The following is a 21,962-nucleotide window of genomic DNA, read 5'->3' as shown; positions in this document are numbered from 1 at the left end:
TGTTCTAGATACACAATATACATATTTCATATTTTTCTATTATTTTTTTTTTGGTTTTTTTTTTTTTTTAAACCTTTTTTCTTTTATTTCAATTATTGATAGTAACTTTTATGTTTAGGTGTGTGTGTGTTTGTGTGTGTTTTTCTTATTTGTTTTTTTATTTTATTAATGTATTTGGTATTTTACAAAATAGTGTTGAACCAATTTTATATTTAATTTATATAAATATATATTTTAATTATATATGTATATTAATATATAATATTAATATTATATATAATTAATTTATTTATTATATTATTTTTTATATTATTATTTATTATATAAAATTAATATTAATATATAATAATATATGTAATTAATAAATCTAATTTGCAATGTAATAATTTCAATTTTTGATTTTAGATTTTAATATAAATCACTGTTAAACAATTGTATCCACATTATTAAAACCCGCAAATAACATTTTCCAATTACATATTAATAATTATACATATTTATTTTTAGTAATGTTGCATATTATCATTGGATCCAGTAATAATCCAGTCTTCATTTTTGAATACAATGATGCTTCATATTTTTCTTGTGTAACTATGATCAACTGATTTCTAAAAATATTGCATATTTTCTTTTAAATCCATTAGTCCAGTCTAACTGTAATTTTGACTACGATTATGCGTAAGAAGTTTAAAAAAAGCTTGCAAAAGTTGTCTCTCTCTCTCTCTCTCTCTCTCTCTCTCTTTCTCTCTCTCTCTGATTCTTCTTCGGACTGGTTGGCAATAACGTTTCACACTATTTACACTGGGTGCAGTTGGGCGTAGAAACGAGTGTTTGACTCCCTCTCGTTGGAGTGATCGTGGGCGCACCACGAGTACAAGGCAAAGTTTCTTCTTCTTCTACTTCTTCTTCTTCTTCTTCTACCTTTTACCTTCTTCTTCAAGCTTCTTCTTCCTTATTCTACCTTCTTCTTCTTCTTCTTCTTCCTTGTTCCTTCTGCGGACCGAGGCCATCGATTAGATAGTAGAACGAGCTCGCTTTGGATACTACTCGAGCCGTATCCACCATTGGTGTAATGCTTTAAGGGAGACGCATGGGAGCATAGCGAAAGAGAAGAGTGGCACGCCTGGGTGAACGAACTCCTCCTCTCTTTTACTTCTGTCTCTTTCTTTCTTTCTTTCTTTCTTTCTTTCTTTCTAGTTTGCTTTCTTTCTATCTTTCTTTCTTCATTTCCTTTTTTTTTCCCCCATTCGTTCTCTTTCTCGTTGGCCAAAGCGGAACTAACGACCCCTAAATGAGCCGTTGTGGTCTCGTCGCGTACCACTCGTCCACGTATATTTGTGTATGTGTGTGTATGTGTAGTGTCTTCCTCTTTTATTTTCTCTCTCTCTCTCTGTCTCTCTCTCTTTCTCTTTCTTTATTTTTATTCTTTTTTTTTTTGGGAGCTTTTCTCGCTTTTGAAAGTTGAACTACAAAAGAAGAAGATATACGGTTTTCTAGGGACTACTTGCACAGTAGTAGTTGTGTTTCATTATACTTGAAATATCTAGGAAATGTTCTAGGGGTTTTTTTTCGGTTCTTTTCTTTTTTAAGTTTTAATAATGTAAGTATAGTTGTTTTACATTGATTTATATTAAAAGTTGGGAATAATTGGTTAAATTTGTTTATCTTGACAATTTTTAGAGATTTAGAGATTTCAAATTAGGTTTATTAATTATAGTATGTAATAATGTATATAATGTATATAGTATATAATAATATATACATAATAATATATTATTTATAATATATATACAATTATAATATTATATTATATATAGTATATGTATATATATTATATAATCTTAAATATACTTTAACAAGAATAGTGTCAAATTTTTCTAACAACTCAAACCATTCGACCAAATTTAGTTTAATTAATTTCTGATGCATTTATTCTATGGGAATTGATTATATTCTATGTAACAAGAGAGAGAACCCATGAAATGTTTAGATTCTATATTAGATGATTTTCAAGTACAATTTTAGTATTAATTTACTCACTCTAATGGTGTCTCTCTCTCTCTCTCTCTCTCTTTCTCTCTCTCTCATCCATATTCTATAATAACGCAAAACCACGAAATTTAGTTAACGAGAGTTTGCGGACACCACATATATGCACAAACACAATCACACACACACAAATTTTAGCAAGTACAAAACGTAACAGCTTTAACACGAAACCGCAGACAAAAAATAATTTTAGAAAAGAAGAAGAAGAAGATATGGGTCTTTTATGTCTCATCAATCCTTCCAAGGATTTGAACCGTAAATCTCGCAAAAATCTGCATGACCCTAAAAATACGTGTCAAGTATGTTTAACATCACTGAAATATTCCAATTATGTTTATTTTATTTCTCATGGTATTAAATATGAGAATATACTATTAGTTACACTATATTCAAATATAATATAATTATTTTTCTTTTATTTTTTTTTTCTTTAACAACCATGAATGTATTACCGTATTACTTGCACAACCATAAGTAGTAGGCGTACATTTGAAACTGAAAAATACGACGAGCCAGAAGTGGATACTTGAAACGTTTCATGTAAGGATATGTCAATAAAATGAATCATAATTTTAACTGATAAACATAATTTGAATATCACTCAAGTGACTACTACTTGAAAAATTTGTACAACTCGTTAAGTATTTCCGGATTTTACGTTGATATTATTTATTTATTTTTAATTTTGTTTTTGTTTTTATTTTTATTTTTGTTTTATTCATTTAACTCGAATATTTATTTTTATTTTCATTTAGATATTATTACTTAATCATTTAAAAAAAAAAACAAAAAAAAGGATAATTTATTAATACGTATTTAAATGAGCAAGAATATTCTTTCTTTTCTTTTCTTTTTTTTTTTTCTTTTAAAATTCATTACTGAATTTTTATCATGTATTTTAATATTACACATTATAGAAGCAAGAATTATTCCTTAGTCCTTCGAAATAAAGTAGAAAAGTTCTATTATTTAAATATTCATTATTTCTGAAAGACCGGTTATTATATCTCAAGTATAAAATGATTCATAGTTATACTACATGTATATTCATAATACTACGAGTATTAATCTAAACCTTGAATATCATACTTGATGAAGACATTCAAAAGATCAAACTGTCTTATCAAAGATATCGTATTTAATAAGAATAAAATATTCTAGATCTTATTTCTATTTAAAATAAAATAAAATAAACCAAAAGAAGTAAAAAAGAAATTAATTAAATATAATATAAAATATATTATAAAATTAAATAATAAATATAATATAAAATAATATATATATATATATATATATATATATATATATATATATATATATATATATATATATATATAAATATTATTAATAAAAAATATAAAATAAAATTAAATATATAAAATAAAATTAAAATATATAATAATATTTAATATTATATATATATATATATATATATATATATATATATATATATATATATATATATAATATAATAATAAAAATAATAGAAAATAATATAAAATATAATAAAATATATAATATAATATAATATATAATAAATATAAATATAATATAAATATATAATTAATATAATTTAATATATAATAAAAAAAAATAATATACAATAATATATAATAAAAATAATATAAAATAATATATATTTAAAATCATATAATATAACAATAATAAAAATAATACTAAATAATATATATTTTAAAAATCATATGCAAAGAATAAAAGTTTAATAATAAAAAAAAAAAAAATAAATAAATTTCATTAAATATCCAATCGAAAAAAAAACTTTTATTTCCAATTTATTTTCCATAAATTTCCTTATTATATTTATTAACTAATTCCCACCTAAGTTATATATCAAACAGAACATTAATTATTTTATTATTATTATCATTATTATTATTATTTAATATTTAAACAAGCAAACGCGATAACGTACACGTATATATTTTAACTTTATTATTATATACAGTTTGTTCCATTAACGATGAAAAAAAAAAGTGCACAAGTATGTGTATAAGTATGTGTATATACACACATACACATACATATATACGCATAAAAATACATTATGAATACTTCTATCTACATATGCATTTTAGATACACAAATTGACGTCGGACAAAAATAACTTCCTCTTGGCCAAGATTACTACTCACACATACACAAACACACATATATATAATAAACACGTAGTATTCGTTCAAATACATTCATACAAAACGTTACTCGAGTACTTATAGAAAATTCATGCATGCATATAATGTATATATATATGTGTGTGTCTGCTGTATATGTGCGTATGTTTTACTTATCCAATAAAAAAAAAAGAATAAAAAGAAAAATATATCTTTCTCACATTTCGAGTAGTCTAATAATTTACAATAAAAAAAAAAGAAAAAAAGGGAAGGATTTTTGAAATGAAAAAAAAATATATAAGATGCGTAGGTTTTTAGGCATTTCGATAACGTAAGAGTAAAAAAATTAGTCAAGATGGAGAGTTGGTTTGTAACTTTGCTGGACTCATAAGATTTCTCTAAGTTGACCCGTTACGAGAATAGCTTCTTCTTCTTGGCGACGTACAAGAAACTACAACGACGACGACAACGACAACGACGACGACGACGACGACGACGACGAAGACGAAAAGACGATGTTGTACCCCAACATTCGTATAATACACGAATACGACATGTAAATCTTCCAAGAGGCCGATAGATGTTAAACTAAAGTAGAACGAATAACGACGAGTAATATGATGTTTAAAGTGTTTCAAGACTAGTATATAACTTATCTACATTATGTATTTTATCATAATTTTTATCTAATTTGTGTTAGAATAATAATTTATTTTTTATTCGTAATAATATCTTTTATATCATACTATGAAACAACGTGACGAATGTGTTACCTTTCTTTAATGTTACAATGATTATTATTTTCTTTTTACATTGTAATATTTATAACTTTTCTATAGTTTAATACTAGAGATTTACTAGAATTTCAAAAATATAGAATGTTAGTTATTATATTAATGCAGTGGTTTCTAAAGTGGGTGATTAAGTGGTCCAGGGGGTCGATGACAAGACCCTAGTATCACAAAATATTGAAAATTATTGAAAATTATTGGAAAATATTGAAAAATATTGTGTGCTACTAGGGGATGATATCATCACAGGTAAAAACTGGAATTTTAAGTGTGCGAAAATGTGCAGGTGTGCAATTAAAAAAAGGTCATAAGTGCAATGAGTGAAATAAATAATTTGTCTCATTTCTCAGTTACTAAATAAAAAAAAAAAGAAAAGGTAAAAGGTTACAAAATTAAGAAATTAAGAAATTAATGTTCAAGGGGGCGATTAGAAATATTTTTTCAAGAAAGGGGGGTGATAGGACAAAAAAATTTAGGAACCATCGTATTAATGGAAATAAAAGAAATAGAAAAAAATGAGAATTTATTTTATGTAATTTTAACTTTCTTTAAATAAAGTAACTTATATAAAAAAAAAAAAGAAAAAAATCTACATTTGTAAAACGTGAAATGTCAAATAACTTCTATACTATATCTATCAATAGTAATTATCACTATTTTAATTGATAAATAATCACAAAGATTGTATTTTAGTTTATACTAAATTAATATTTACGATTGTTCTATAATTTAAGGGGGGTGATAGGACAACAAAATTTAGAAACCACCGTATTAATGGAAATAAAAGAAATAGAAAAAAATGAGAATTTATTTTATGTAGTTTTAACTTTCCTTAAATAAAATAACTTGCATAAAAAAAAAAGAAAAAAAAATCTACATTTGTAAAACATGAAACTTATAATAGGTTCTATAATATATCTATCAATAGTAATTATCACTATTTTAATTGATAAATAATCAAAGATTGTATTTTAGTTTATACTAAATTAATATTTACGATTTTTTCTATAATTAAAACTAGAGAAATATAATTTCAAAAATATTGAACCTAACAAATTATTATAATAAAGAAAATAAAAGAAACAAAAAAGAATGTGAACTTATTTTTTTAAGTTTTAACTTTCTCTGAATAAAATAACTCATATAAAAAAGAAAAAAATCTAAATTTGTAAAACATGAAACTTATAATAGGTTCTATATCTCTTAATAGTAACTATCACTATATTTTAATTGATAAATAATCACAAAGATTGTATTTTAGTTATATACTACGTAAATCTTCTTTCAACATAGTAGTTCTTATTTCATTCTTAGGCTTTTCTCTTCTCGCGATGGTTGTTTAAGTTAATCGTGGGTGGAATCGGAGGTCAATAGGTATGCTTGACTCGGTCCATGAGAATAAGAAAGATAGAAAACGAGAATAAAACAAAAAATAGAAATAGAAAGAGAAAGAGAAAGAGAAAGAGTGAGAGAGAAAACGGTCACGTTCCTAGGCTAGGATAGAAAACCAGTATTATTTTCGATAGGATAGACGAGATTACCTATTGGAAACCGTAAGGCGTTAAAAAGTTAACTACGAATCCTAGGTGAATATAACATTTGGTGTCTTCCTTTTTTTTCTTTTTTTAATTGACGATAGTGTCTCGTCGTGCAATGGAGAAATACGATAAACTCGACGAAAGCAGGTCAAAGTGTCAGCAAATTCCATTCGATTTCAATATATACAACCCTTCCTCCTTCTCTTATATTTCTTTTATTATACGAAAAATGCATAAGTTCTTTTATTTAATGTATTTAAGAATGAATTGAATTTTGAGCTTCTTAAAAAAAGGAATATAGTTTGAACTAAATAACAATTATTACTACGTTAGGTTCAATAATTGTCGATTGATCTTTAAGCAAAATAAATTTAACGTTATATCTGAAAATACACAAATGATTTTATATTTATATATATATATACATATAATATTTTTAATTTATTTTTTTTATAATATAATATATTATTTAATTTGTTTAATTCGTAATTAAATATAATAATTTATTTAATTTAATTTATATAATATATTAATTTCTATTATATTATATATATATATATTAAATTTTATAATATATAATTTATAATTTTTTAATTTTATAATATATAATTTATAATTTTTTAATTTTACAATATATAATTTATAATTTTCATATTTTATAATATATAATTTATAATTTTTAAATTTTATAATATATAATTTTTAATTTTTTAATTTTATAATATATAATATTAAATTATTATATATATTATACATTATATTATCTAAATTATAATTTTACAATAAAATTTAATATTAAATTTTATATCAATGATTATATATATTTAAATACAAAAAAAAACCATTGACAATAAATTACTAAAAATATTTGATCAAATCAATAAAAATATCTACACATAATTATTATCATTGATAATAATTCTAATACTTTCTAAGAAGACGAAACAAAAAGAAAAACCAATGGAAAAAAAAAGGTTTTTAAACAGGCAATTTTTAACAGCTGTTGTTTCCGTTTCAGGGTTAAGGGCTTCGAAATGGTGCATCTGGATTACGCGGGCTAGAAACTGCATTTAGAAAGGTCGTTAAGAACTCGTTAGAAGAGAACGCGTATAACGCGTACGTCGGAGTCGATATCACTTGAGGGGTGAGATGTTGCAGGCCTTCACCCTCGAAACTTTTCTTCTTTTTCTTTTTATTTTTCTTTTTCTTTTTCTTTTTCTCTTACATACGATGCTTCACGACGATTCCTATAAATACCATACTCTTCTATATGTTAGCCCAATTTGCTTCGGTTTCAACCCCCTTTGCTCTACCCCGCCGAGGGTCACTTACTTCTCAGTGTCCTCCAATTAGTAAATTAGTCGAAGCATAAAGCCGTTTCGCGTGTTTTATTGCAACGAATTCGCGAACTACTGCATACGTGTATATGCCCGATTTAACCCCCTGTTTCCGACCAGTATTATCATCATATATATATACATATATATGTATATGTATTTCTGTTTCTCTCACTCACTCACACTTTAGAAAGTGGATTATATTTTTAGTTTATATTCCAAGATACCCCTTTTTGTATTACTCGAGAACTCTCGTTTAATATCGCCTTTTGATTAAATCGAAAATTTATTAAACGAAACATACAAAATACCGGTTTAACACATTTGCGACCGGCATATTTTTTCTGATTCTTATACTAAATACCGGCAAAAATAATGAAATTTGGAAAAAACAATAATTTTTACATATATTCTATATATATATATATATAAAATATAAGTTTATATTATTTCAATTTATATTTAAATAATAAAATATAATAATATATATATATATATAATAAAATAGAATTATTTGAATATTAAATTTAAATATTATATTTAAATATTATATTTAATATTATATATATATATAAATAATATATAAAATATAATTATTTAATTGTAAGTTATTTTTAAAATAAAACGATTTAAAATAAGAGATAAATTCTTTCTAATGTTTTTTTCGTATATAGAACATACTGAAAGTTCTCTATCGATCGCGTGGTGAAGGTCATGTCCGCGACACGCTAACATTTGGGTCTCGACGATTATAAAGCACCAGATATATAACATATATTTTCTAGAAATATTAAAACGTATTCAAGTAAATTTATAATAGCAAAATTTTAGACGACATATAAAATATTGTTATATACATATATATATATATATTGAAAAAAAAAAATTTAATTTTAAGTAATAAAATAATGAAAATAAATTAACGCAAAAAATGATCATAAAAATGTCTAAAAAAAAAAATAGTATAATAAACTAGGTGAAACAATTAATATATCTGTAAAATATTAATAAGAAAAAAAAAATAGGAATATATAGGAAAGACAATTTTGGAATATTAAACAATAGGAATTTCTTAACTAACAAATAATAATTCGTTAGTATAATGTCAGCGTTTATGAACCGGCGAGTGGGACGCGACACTCGAAAGATTTTAGGTTAGGTTAGGTTCGCCCACTTTATCGTCGTCTGATCGGACGGAAGTAAAGTTACAGAAAATGGCATTGTATATGCGTGGGCGAGTACGATGTAAGAGAAAAAGAACGAAAGAACAAAAAATAAGGACACGAAAACAAAAACAAAAAAACAAATAGACACGGAAGAAGAAATTTTGATTGCAAGGTGTTTACGCGCGATCTATAAAAGATATACACCGAGTATATGATTTATACAAGGGTTTTGTTTGTGGGTTGGTAGAGAGAAAGAGAGAGAGAGAGTTCTTTTAAGCTTTGACGAATAAAAGCAAATGTTATTTTTGATAAATAAATGAGAATTTGTATAGAATCGATAAATACATGATTAATGTGCGTGAGTTGCTAAAAAACATTGTTTAACCCACCTACATATTTCCAAAATACCATTACAAATTTCGTTATATTATTATTAGTTGTTTTTTTTTTATTTTCTCTAGTAATACTTTGAAGTATTTCAAAGTTTTCTAAAAAAAAAAAGTTATTTTTATAATTTACAAATTATTCGAGAGGTTGAACAAATTTCTGAAATTTATTATTGATCAATCTAACAATATCTCAATGAATTAACACTAGTATACCTATTTCTACCACACTAGTCAAAATGACTGGTCTGATATATCTAGTGTTAATAATTATCTTTTATCCGTAGAAATAAATAGAATACTCTTAAATTAATAATTGTAATGAAAACGTGAATATATTATCATAGTAATGAAAATGGAAAATGGGAGAAGAAAAGCTCACCTTTTCGAAGGCTTCCAGCGCCGCTTAAGCACTCCCAACATGAGTAAAACCCTTCTTCTTTGATACGAAACTTAGGACACTGATGTGAGTGCAGGCGTTGAGACTTTTCCGATTGGTCTCTTGGTAAAAAAACAAAGTGTAGTATACCCGCGTTAACCACAGTCACCAAGGATTCTTTCTCACCAATCTCACAAATGGGACCACACAAGCACCCGGAATACGTTCTTCTGTTTATCGACGACACTCAAGTTGCGTCATGTCTTTTAAGTCTTTAAGGGCTGTTTGCCCTTCTAATGTCCTTTCCCAGTCTCCTTTATCTTTTTTTTTTTTTTTAATTCAAGAGGCTCTTACACACTATTCTATCCTTCTTAATTTCTACTAGTAATCAAATTTATATAAAAAATGTGTACGGGGAGAGGGTTGGATTGACAAACTTTAAATTTACATCAAGACATGTATTTTGGTTTGATTTTGTTTTTCATTTGAATGATCATAAAAAATATTGTTGTTTTTCTAAGCTCTTGGACTTTTCAATCCAACAACGTATATTATTATCTATCGCAAGTCGAAAGAACGCGAAACTTTATCGATCAAACTCAACGCTATACGACGAGGATGCGCCATAGGATGACGCAATAACATAAAAACAAAAAAAAAACATAAAAAACCTTTACTTTCCATTTATCCCATTTCATATTTTACTAATGTGTTCAACCCCTTTTCTTCTAATTAAACTCGAAATTAATGACTAAACTAACCAATAGTTAATCGAAACCAATCACCGAAAGCCTCAATCGACCATACGAACGATAAATCACCAAACCGGTCTAATTAAGACGATAACTAATTAACTACTCGCGCGTGCTTTAACTTAACCATTGAAAGGGGCACATATATATGTGTGTGTTAAATTACGTTTCTTTTTCGATCGACCAATGATACGAAAAGAGAGAGAAAAAAAAAACTATTACTTTCATCCCCCTAATTCTGACCAATGAGAAGATATCGCGCGTTTTAATCGCGATTCACGATCCAATCAAATTAAGTCTTAGAATTGTATTCGAAGTTTCATTTAAAACGAGCAAGAATTATTCGATTGATTTTTATTTGTCAGTCATTTAATAAGAGACTAATTGTAATTGTAATCTTGATTTTTTTTATATGTATTTGTGAAAAAAAAAGATGAAAGAAAGAAAGAAAGAAAGAAAGAGAAGTAAAAGTTCACTGTCACATTACTGTAAACGATGTAACAAGTGCAACGTTCACGGAAACGCACTTATGACCGTTGTGGAACGCACCAATAAGAACGTCAACGTCGTCTAAGGAAAAAAGTCAACTTCTATCGAACGTTTCGAGGAATAAAAGGAGATGTTAAATAAAATTTTAAAAAAAGTATCTAATATATATATATACCTATAATACATATACTCGATAATGCGGGTATCGTTCGGGATGCGATGCAGTCGCCGAATGCAACGACGAAGACGTTCGATGACGTTCGCCGATGCTGCCAGGCGCTTTTTGGTACGTGGCCAAAACGGAAGAAGCGGATGGTAGAGGGAGATGAAGAAAGAGGAAGAAGAAGAAGAAGAAGAAGAAGAAGTAGAAGAAGAAGAATAAGAGGAAGAGGAAGAAGAAGAAGAAGAACACGAAGAACACGAAGAACACGAAGAACACGAAGAAAAGTGTTCGTGATATCTTTGAAAAAAAATACGACGGGAGTTCGTTGCCCGAACACACCAAGTCAAGAGAGAAAGAAAGGGAGAGAAAGAGAGAAAAAGAAAGAAAGAGAAAGATGCGACTCGACTCGAGAGAGAGAGAGGAAGAAAGAGAGAGAGAGAGAGAGAGAACGAAGAAAAATTGACGATTGAAGTTCGTTCGAAATACCAACCCGCTTTAAATGTCTTTATGTTTAAATGCACAATGTGCCGAATTAAAAAGCCGCAACTATTACCGTGAAATTTCTTGAACACTTTCAACCGGTTAAGATTATCGATAATAATATAACGTTGGTTATGTTTCGATCTCATGAAAGAAAAAGTATAGGCGCGCACGCGCGCACGACAAAAAGGAACCGGCCGCGCGCCGAACCCGAGCTAGACTAACGCGCGACAGAGATGGGAGACACGCGGTACCCCACTTCCCGGTCATCCCCACCACTAAAGGCGCGCGCGCATACAGCGCCTCGTCACGGCCATCAACCGACCGACTTCAGGTGCGTCTCGGGCTCGATTTTGTTTACCTTTTTTTCCCCCCTTACTACTACCTCTCTCACTCATTTTTGATATTCCATTATAACCGGAAAAATGTCATTTCTTCTTCCCACTGTCTATTTATTAATGAAAAGTTTCCGTTTGAATAATATACAATGTTTTTCACAATTATTATTCATTCGATATATTTTTCTATATATGTTTTATGTATATGTAACATATTAATACACACACATACAGAGATTGCATAGCCGTACGTTTACGCATTTACGAACACAAGAGGGTTGTCATGAACTAATCAACAAGGGTTGATGATAAAAAAATCATATACATCATTATAAGCGTCTTTTTATTTTTACCTGAAATAAAATTATAAAGGATAATTAATAGTTTATAATGTCATTCCTGTTTTTTAACAATATCAAAGTAATTAATATTATTTTTCAAGAAATAAACTTACGCATCATTCAAGTATTACTCCTAAATTATCATAATTTATCATTAATGTAAAATAAAAACGAGATATTCTCGAGTATCATAGCATGTTGTAAGATTATTACGAAAATATAAGATGAATTTAAATATTAGTGTATAAGAACACCTTTTATAGTATTTTATATTCAAATAAAGTAGTACTATTTCATATAAAAAAAAAAAATGTGAAAATTTACTCATTGATCAATTCAAATAGAACGTGTAATATTAATTGTAATAATTGTTGAAATCCATTATAATTTTACTTGTAACCCGTTTGCATTCGTTTTACGAGTTCGTCATGTATAAGTACAGCTGTGCCAGCTTCGGCGTTATTCGGCTACGATCGCGTGCAGGAGAATCGATTTTTCCTTCGGTTAGTGTACAGAGCGAAATCGGAGTTGCCATGCGGACGATAGGAAGCAGGTGGATCTGACCGACATACTGTGTGCTGTTCATCATTCAACAAAAAATGAATTACAATTTGAAACATCTAATTGTTTACCTATCCATTTTCGCGAAACACCACTTTAAATCGAATTAGTCTAAATAATAAACATTATATCTTTTATACAACACCGTACACATCCACCCGTAACCAAATACCGTTTGATATAATATTAACTGGAATATCTTAAAAGGAAACAAATGTTAAAATGTAACGAAAAGAAAAAAGAAAAAAGGATCGTAAAAATTGTAGACAACCTGACCGTTGTAATTCCTTTGCGATTATAGAGTTATGTGTAAGTAATGTATGAAAAAGATTTGTACACACGTTTCGTACGTTTCGTTGATCGTAAACTTCGGTACAATGAGTTGCTTGTTAGATGGTTGTGTGAAACCTTTTGCAATAGTCTACGACGAGTTGGTGTATACGTAAGATGTAACATATAAGTACATACATGTATATGCATTGCCTTCGTATCCCATAAAGACTTTCTACCGAGTTTCTTTTAATACCGGGCCTACGTATATTCGTATTTCGTGAAATAGAGAAAGAGAGAAGGGTAGAAAAGTCACGTGGTTCACTAGACATCTCGCCAAGAGATAAGGTATTCGAGGGTGCTCGAATGAAAAGGCATCCTAGAGGGCATTCTCATGACACTTGACCTACCTTTCTTTACTCTGAAGATTTATTAAGCGTGTTAAGTGTATACCGTCGAATACTTCCTCTATTTCAAAGAATACACAAATTTTCTACGAAGTAACCAACTTTTTCATCTAATTTCCCCTTCCCCTTACCCTCCTCCCCTCCCCACTTTATCTCTACCCTCCTTTAAGAAACTTTTCTTATTTACCTGTGATCGAGAATTGAATTGATTTTAATTTCATTCATATCAATGTTCTTTATTTCTCTGCACAATTTTATAACGGTGGTTACTCACGAAAACTCATTTTTCAAATTTATATTTCATGTTTCATAAATTTCCTTGGATTAATTAACAATCGTTTATGGTATATCGAACATATTCAAGGTATGTCCAATCCCCTACTGAATATTCTATAAACAAACGCATCTCGCAATAACTATCGATCGAAGTATCTCATAAATATGCACACATGCATATCACACTTCGATAATTTTCATAATTTCCATAATGTCGATCGTGACTGTGGTTTCTATCTCTCTCTGTTTTTCATGTCATTTGATAAAATTGTAACGTTAGTAAGTTTCATTTGAAAAATAATATTTCGATTTAATCCGTCATTCATTGAACGTAGTTTCAGTTATACCAACAACGTATCGTTTCCTGTCCTCTCTCTTTCATAAATCTCCATGCTTTTCTTCTTCTTTTTGTTCTTTTTCTTCTTCTTCATCTCGAGAGTATCTCGTCGTTATGCGATAAAATACCGAGCGAGGAAGAAACAGTAGAATTGCGAATTGCGATTAAAAACCGGATCCATTCTCGTTACCAGTTGGAAAGAAACGTGAGGAATCGAAAGAACGGAGTGATGCAGGTGGTGAGCCAGGTGGCTCAGGAGTATGTATGTAAGGAGAGGAACAGTGAATGAACGGAGAAACGAAAGGATGAAAGAAAATTCCCTTTGCTCGCATTGCTATCAAGCGGTTCCACTCTTGAAGCGGTCTAACGTAAAGGTAAAGACAAGACGAATGTGAGCACGCGAGTCGAATACCAATCGCGATTTCCTTTTGCCCCCTTTTCTTTTTAACTTTAATACCCACTCTCTTTCTGTGTGCGTCTCGGTAAACATTAAAAAAAACAAATGCAATCTCTGTTATTTCGAATACGTCTTCGAAGAGAGAGAGAGAGAGAGAGAGAACACGAAAGTTTCACCATTGATTAGAATTCATCGAAAGGTAGTTAATATTTTATTTGATTTATTTGTTACGTCCTAAGGCTGCTTTTTTTTACTTGCTTTAATAGCGGGTGCATTTTTGATTCGGTGCAATTACGAATTGTGTTACGAGTGTATTACTTATTATTATTATATCTTATGTAACATTTATAAATACTTTTTGTTATATAATAAATCTTACATATGTAACTTTGAGTTTATTACATTCCATCTTTTAATTGTTATTACTTTACATTAAAAATGTAATTATTAGAAAAAAAAATTAAAAAAAAAAAAAAAGAAGACATGGTTCCGGCCGGGATCGAACTGGCGACCTTCTGCGTGTAAAGCAGACGTGATAACCGCTACACCACGGAACCTTGATATCAGGGGTTGTATAAATTTACTTTAAAACTCCAACTATTTATATAATCAATTATAATTTATATATATATATATTAATATTTAAACATTTAATATATATCTTATTAAATATATTCTAAAATAATCTTGTTTTTTTTTTAAATGACAATTATTGTAAAAATTCTTCCGAGAATATATAATTTGACATGTCGGTAAAGTAGATTATTCTATTTCGTTATACGTCCGATAGATGGTAGACATATCGTAGCGCGCACAATTTAAAAAGAAATATATAAATATAAAAATGATTTTACTGACGTAAGCGTTTAAAAATAATGATTAATAACTTTAATATAAACTTAAAAAATCTCATATTTTAATTGTAGTTAATAACTATGGTATATAAACATTATTATAACTTCTTTTCTGATGTAAGGTCAAATCGATAAATACCCGTCAATATTATTAATAAAATTAAAAAGAATTTTTTAACGATGAAGTAATAGTTATTTTTAACTATAACACAATACAAATAATTACAGATTTAGTATTATTTGTACTACGACAAACAATATACAATGAAATAATATATTTATCCGTGTATATGTTGCTGATAACATCAAGGACAATATACCGGGAAGAACTAACGAACACAGAAATTGCATTTTTAAGTTTAAGGTTCGTTAGATAAATTTATCTACAACGGAAAGTAATATACCTGTTGCAATGTAATCACCAACATTATCTCCTTATCATTTAATTATCTTTATTCTATTATTTTTCTTTTACAATATCTTCCTAGTTATTGTTAAACGGTAATAAAAAAAAATAAACATCTGTTCATGCATACATTATCATTTTTATTTTTATTTTTAATAACAACGTGTGTAATCAACTAATAACTTGATCACATAAACAATTGCAATCTTCTAAGAGAACTAAACAAAAAACAGGAAGAAATTCAAGAATAAATCCTTCAAATAATAAAAAATAAAACAAAAGAAAATGGAAAATGGAAAAAAAAAAAAGAAAAAGTTTATGACATATCTTTGATATATTTTTTCAAAAAATATAATCGAGAAAATGATACTAACTGATAGTAGCAATGACGAATCCTCGTAGTTACTACTACGGGAGCAATCGTTAACGATAGTAGTTAATAAAAGGAATACTTTATTAACTTAACAAAATTAATAGAATATAAAGAAATTATTTAATATTTATTTAAACAAAAAAACAAAAACAAAAATTAAAAATGTTGAAAGAAGATAGAATTAAAATGTTACTACTTCCTAAACGATATCCCTGTTTGGATAAGTTCATCATAATTTTGTTCTACTCGAGCATTAATGCACTAGTGGTAAGTGACAATTAATTAAAAAAAATAAATAAATAAAAATGTCTATTTTTTCATAAATAGAAAATGTACCTCCTTAATGCAATATTATTGATTTTTTTTTTTTTTAGGTTCTAGGAATAATGATGTGTATACAATCTTTGGCAATAGCATTTCACGCATTAGTGGATTTAAATGTATTGATGTCTTATCTTCAAACAGATTACAATGTTTTATTTTGGAGTTCAGTATTAACGATAATATGTGGTTCTCTTGGATTACTTTCAGCATTTCAATATTCTAAATCAGGACTATTAACAGTAAGCAATTTATTTTAAATATACCAAATTACGATATTGATACGTCAACAGAATACAAAATTAAATGATTTTCTTCATTGTATTTCTCTTATTGTTTTTTTTTTTTTTTTTTTTTTTTCTAGAGTATAGGACTTATCATTATAACATTCTTTATAATTGATGGATACGCAATAAGTTTTAGAGTAAAAAATTATTTATCTGAAGCACAACTTGTCACAATTTTGTACGATGCGATCGCAATAAATCCATTTGAAAATTTCCAATTTCATTTCATGCAAAGACAGGTAAGTTATTTAATATTAATTCTAATAATTGAACTAATCGAAATTTCTATTATCAAATTTGATGGTATTTAAATTGATAAATGTTTACAAAAATTTATTATAAATTTCTTTATTAACTATTGATGATTATTTATCAGTTTTAGATAAATATTCTCTGTCGGTAATTTTTCCTTCATTGATAACTACTGAATTATATTACAAATTTAATTTAAAAATATAAATTAACGTTCTATCAACATTTCTATTTTAATAGATATAAAAATAAATTTAAATAATAATAATAATAATAATAATAATAATAAATTATTTTATCTTTTAAATTGAAATATTGAAAAAAATAGCTTATGTAGGATCAATTTTGTCACGAGGGTATCCACATCCTCGGTAGTATAGTGGTTAGTATCTCCGCCTGTCACGCGGAAGACCGGGGTTCGATTCCCCGCCGGGGAGAAGTTTTTTTTTTTTCTTTCATTCAATAAGAATAAATAAATTTGTTTACTTTTTAATTTGATATTTACTCTAGCATAATTATTAATAACAATCAAGATTTCTTTTTATTCATTTACAGCTCTCTTGTTGCGGAGTTATGCATTATAGCGATTGGACAACCTATCATGATGCTATACCAGGATCTTGCTGTAACAATATGACTATTTGTGATGATGATGATCCAACTTTATATAAAAACAATTGTTCTGAAGTAATCTACGAAATATTAAGTAATATTTATCAAGCTACAGTTGATACTATTATAATTTTAAATGTTTGTTTTGTAAGTATGCATATATACATATATATACATTCATAAAATATAAACATTTTTTTTATACATCATAATGACATTTTAATGAATAATAAATAATGTGTTAAAGGTATTCTCATTATTTTCTGGATACTTCTATTGGTACCTGTTACGACAATTGAAAAAAACGAAAAAAATATCATTTCATCCGTTACCAAGAATAAATATGCCAACGATCTCGTCAAACCAACTAAATCAACATGGTTATATGATAAACACCAATACAATTCTGTCAGGAAATAATGCACTTCAAAATTATAATTATGAATATTACAATGCTTATGCAACTAATGCAAATAATAACCTAGCCGAACAAACGCGACATGTTCAAATATCGGAGAACCTTACAATCAATGAGAACAACGATACAGTTCAAGAAAAAGCTAGTACAACTGAAGAAGAAGTCAATACACCTCAAGAAGAAGTAGCCAATACACCCCAAGAAGAAGTAGCCAATACACCCCAAGAAGAAGTAACCAATACACCCCAAGAATCAATCTATACACCCCCCGAAGAAATCAATAAACCCCAAGAAGAAGAAGTAGCCAATACACCCCAAGAAGAACATAATACGATCGTAACCAAAAATGTTGCTTTCTACGATATTACCAAGCCAAAAGCCCCATCAATTGATGGTGTCTTCTTTACCTTACCAACACCGATTCCTAAAACTTAAAATATAATTTTAATGAACAATTGATCAATTTAAGTATTACTCATTATATTGAAAATAATCAGCAGAAAAATGACCTATCGTTAATATGCATAAATATTTTATTAATTACATTCTAAGATCAATATGTAATCGTTAATTGTTATTACACGAATATTATTTTTATATTAATAAATAATAATAATAATAAATGTGCAATTATTTGTAAATATATTTATATGTACTATCGTTCTTACGTACACATTATATAAGTGCTTTTAGTAACAAGAAGATTAAGATTTATTTATTATAATAAGTGCACATGTATATGTACTTTCTCACACACGTTACAAAGATATACAAGATAATTTAATTAATTGTTTACTATTAAAATTGTAAAAAATAATGATATATACGTATATATATATATATATATATATATATAGTATATATTATTTGTATTATAAATTATTTCGAATATGAGGAAGCAATGACTTAACACTTTCAATTTCTTACGTTAAAATTACGAAGACCAGCTTATTGTAATTAAAATGTAAATTATCTAAATTCAATAAAAAAATAATCTAACTGAAAATATTCGTAAGAAATGTTAAACAATCTCGTTTCATTTATCGGTCTCTCTTTTTATTGCCATAGCTAGACAACAAGCAAGTATTATACCAGCTACCTGAAACATACAAAACAAAATTCATAAATGTTAAAAATAATAATAAATATTACTCTGATCGTAGAACCAACCTCGACAAATGCAATACCGATTCCTACACCGATCAATATAGTAGCACCTTTTTGAACACGCATTTTTAATTTTTCAAAACAACCATCTTTATTAACATCAGGACTACCAATAGCACAAGGATTTTGCATTTTCATGCAACAAGAAGGTGGCAATGTTCCAATGTAAGCATTGGTCGAACTCCAATCGTTAGGCCCATCTACTCCGCAGCACATTAACTATAATTACATTATTTTGATATTATATATACATTATTTTACAAATAATTACACAAAATTAAATTGAAAAAAATATCGTTTCGTATATCGTGAAAAATAATGAAACCAATCGATTTCTTTCATAGCACTTAAACATCGACAAAGCAATCATTTGTTCTTGGTGTTACAGATTCGAATCTACTGACCTTGTTTTGCACATTATCCCAAGCAAACTTGTCCTCGTCGGTATAATTCTTCATCGATTCTTTCAACGTATCCTTCATAGCCATACTGAAATCATTTTTAAATACTGCCGCTGCTATACCAACTGCTAGTTCGATCACGAAAATGATCAATAGCGCAGCTGCGAACTGGGAATTGAAGATACAATCACAAACTTAATCCATTATCGATTAATAATAAAATGAAAGAAAAACAAAACAATATTTCAATGAAATAACGTATGTGACGCGTATCATCATCATTATTATATATTACTATTATTATTATTAAAATAAACAAATTCTTACCGCTATCAGCATATTATAATGTTCTTTGATGGCACCGTAACATCCAAGAAAAGCTATAATAAAAACAATGCAACCAGCAATTATGAGAACAATTGGTGGTGCCATTATCCTTCCTTCGACAAAATGACTAAATTCACCGACATCACCAAGAACTAATGCTCCAGCTACGATTATTCCAATACCAGAGATCTAAAACAGTTATTTAAAAAAAGAAAAAAAATAATAATAATAATGAAACAAAAATAAAATGAAATAAAAGTGTAAAAATGTGTGTGTTTGTATTAAATGTGTTTAACAAACTTACAGCGAAGATTAAATTAAAGACAAAAAGGATGTATTTGATCAAGCTCATTCCACAGGACTCCATGATGTGATTAATTATATTTTATTAATAATAATAATAATAATAATTAATTGATATTATTATAAATGTAAAAATAAAAACTAAAAAACAATCGAGCAGGAAGGTAAGTATTAGAATGTAAATTTGAACGAATTTTACGAAAGACACTTCATAATCGCGCGTACAGTGTGAACCAACCGTATCACAGTAAAGCAATTTATATTCTGAAAGGGGTAAAAAGCCTTTTCAACGAGAATTCGATCGAAATCCTCGAGAAACTTCGAAAGGAAGTAGCGCGCCACTCCAACGACCATCCTCATTGGTCCTTTTCCATGGTGCTCGAGGACCTACTGGAGAACGCATTGAAACGGGACCGACGTCTTATTGGTCATCGTTCATACCTCCACTAATTCAATGTTTTTTTTTCTCGTTACCATAGATACTACCACTATGACAACAACTACTAACTACGATAATATAATTATTTGGTACAAAATTGTAGAAGAAATGAGTTCGTTGCTCGCAAATGTCAACTTTACAAGGTCATCGATACTAACGTCTAAATATTTTTTATATTTATCATATATTTTTTTTATGTTTTAATGTTTATGATTTATTTCTATTTATATAAAATATGATTATTAGAAATATTCATGAAGTTTCTTTTAGTTTGTTCATCTTTCATTTGTTGCACGAATAAAATCATATTATGAAATAATATAAATAATATAATGTATATTATATTATATTTATATTGTGTGTTTATAATGTATACTATATATATATATATATATTAATATATATTAATATATAATATATAATGTATATTATATTATTTATATTATATTTATTTATATATTTTAAATATATTATTTTATATATATATATATTATATTATTATATTATTTATATTATTTTTATTTATATATATTATATTTTATATATATTATATTTATATTTATTATTTAAATTAATATTTATATAAAATATAAATAGTATAATGTAAAATCTATTTTTATACCATTATTTACTATTATTTATAAACTGAATATATTAGATATAGAAATTAATTCGTTGTTATAAATAAATACTAAATTTGTTTTTTTTTTGGTTTTTATTTAAAGTTTCAAAATTAATATGAAGTATCTTATCCATAACTTTGTCCGATTTAATAGACAAAGTTCAACGACCTATACACTCCCAACTTACAACGTATTATTATCGTATTATCTTACTGTCGTCAACGTTATTATCTTGATAACTTTTTGATAAAGAAAGAACCCCTTTTTTTTGTTTACCTTGAAAATAAAAAATGTACGAGCTAACAGTTTGAACAATTCGTGCAATGTTTGCTTGTTTGTCAAAAAAAAATTGAATTTCCTTAATAATTTGATTAACATTCAATTTGATAATTCTTTTATTAATTTTATTATTATTATTATTATTATTATTATTATTATTTCTTACTATTATTATTCTTGTCCTGTTTTTCTGTCCTCGTTTGCTAACGTCGATCGCGTGACACTTCCTCGAAACACACAGTTTAGTTCGATCGTTACTTTTCTAGTACGACGAACTTTTGAAAGCTTTTCAAATCATTCTTTCTCTTTTT

At 27.3% G+C, this 21,962-nt stretch overlaps 3 protein-coding genes and 2 non-coding genes across 14 annotated transcripts in view; 2 read left to right on the top strand and 3 right to left on the bottom strand.

Annotated features, from left to right (window-relative positions):
• Positions 1-11,903, bottom strand: part of LOC107067099 (uncharacterized) — a 162,646-nt gene extending 150,743 nt beyond the window's left edge. For 3 of the 9 annotated variants that reach the window (XM_015322306.2, XM_089170829.1, XM_089170831.1), the window contains exons 1-2: positions 11,673-11,899; positions 9,782-10,156 (exon numbers count right to left, since the gene is read on the bottom strand). In XM_015322306.2, the coding sequence (XP_015177792.2) occupies positions 9,782-9,822 (41 nt within the window). In that variant the 5' untranslated portion in view covers positions 9,823-10,156; positions 11,673-11,899. The other 6 variants (XM_089170830.1, XM_089170828.1, XM_089170824.1 and 3 more) reach the window with 6 other exon arrangements.
• Positions 11,904-15,073: 3,170 nt separating this feature from the next.
• Positions 15,074-15,146, bottom strand: TRNAV-UAC (transfer RNA valine (anticodon UAC)). Its single transcript has one exon. It is a non-coding gene; the product is annotated as a tRNA-Val (tRNA).
• Positions 15,147-16,249: 1,103 nt separating this feature from the next.
• Positions 16,250-19,118, top strand: LOC107067041 (uncharacterized). Of its 2 annotated transcripts, XM_015322203.2 has the most exons (5): positions 16,251-16,489; positions 16,597-16,785; positions 16,908-17,069; positions 17,638-17,841; positions 17,942-19,118. In XM_015322203.2, the coding sequence occupies exons 1-5, from the start codon at positions 16,385-16,387 to the stop codon at positions 18,545-18,547; spliced, it is 1,266 nt and encodes a 421-aa protein (XP_015177689.2). In that variant the 5' UTR covers positions 16,251-16,384; the 3' UTR covers positions 18,548-19,118. The 2 variants fall into 2 exon arrangements, with proteins under 2 accessions (XP_089026869.1, XP_015177689.2); XM_089170743.1 differs by lacking the exon at positions 16,908-17,069 and having other exon boundaries at positions 16,250-16,489.
• Positions 17,448-17,519, top strand: TRNAD-GUC (transfer RNA aspartic acid (anticodon GUC)). Its single transcript has one exon. It is a non-coding gene; the product is annotated as a tRNA-Asp (tRNA).
• On the bottom strand, positions 19,077-21,009 carry LOC107067138 (CD63 antigen). The gene is made up of 5 exons (XM_015322372.2): positions 20,312-21,009; positions 20,008-20,196; positions 19,684-19,848; positions 19,283-19,498; positions 19,077-19,211 (listed from the first exon to the last, which is right to left on the bottom strand). Exons 1-5 carry the CDS (start codon positions 20,372-20,374, stop codon positions 19,149-19,151), a joined length of 696 nt encoding a protein of 231 aa, XP_015177858.1. The 5' UTR covers positions 20,375-21,009; the 3' UTR covers positions 19,077-19,148.
• Positions 21,010-21,962: the final 953 nt, after the last annotated feature.

The sequence above is a fragment of the Polistes dominula genome, unplaced genomic scaffold, assembly GCF_049000335.1.
Source record: "Polistes dominula isolate Pdom_NZ unplaced genomic scaffold, Pdom_raw_medaka contig_79, whole genome shotgun sequence".
In the NCBI taxonomy this organism is placed as follows: domain Eukaryota; kingdom Metazoa; phylum Arthropoda; class Insecta; order Hymenoptera; family Vespidae; genus Polistes; species Polistes dominula.
This window is presented reverse-complemented; position numbering and strand designations above follow the sequence as displayed.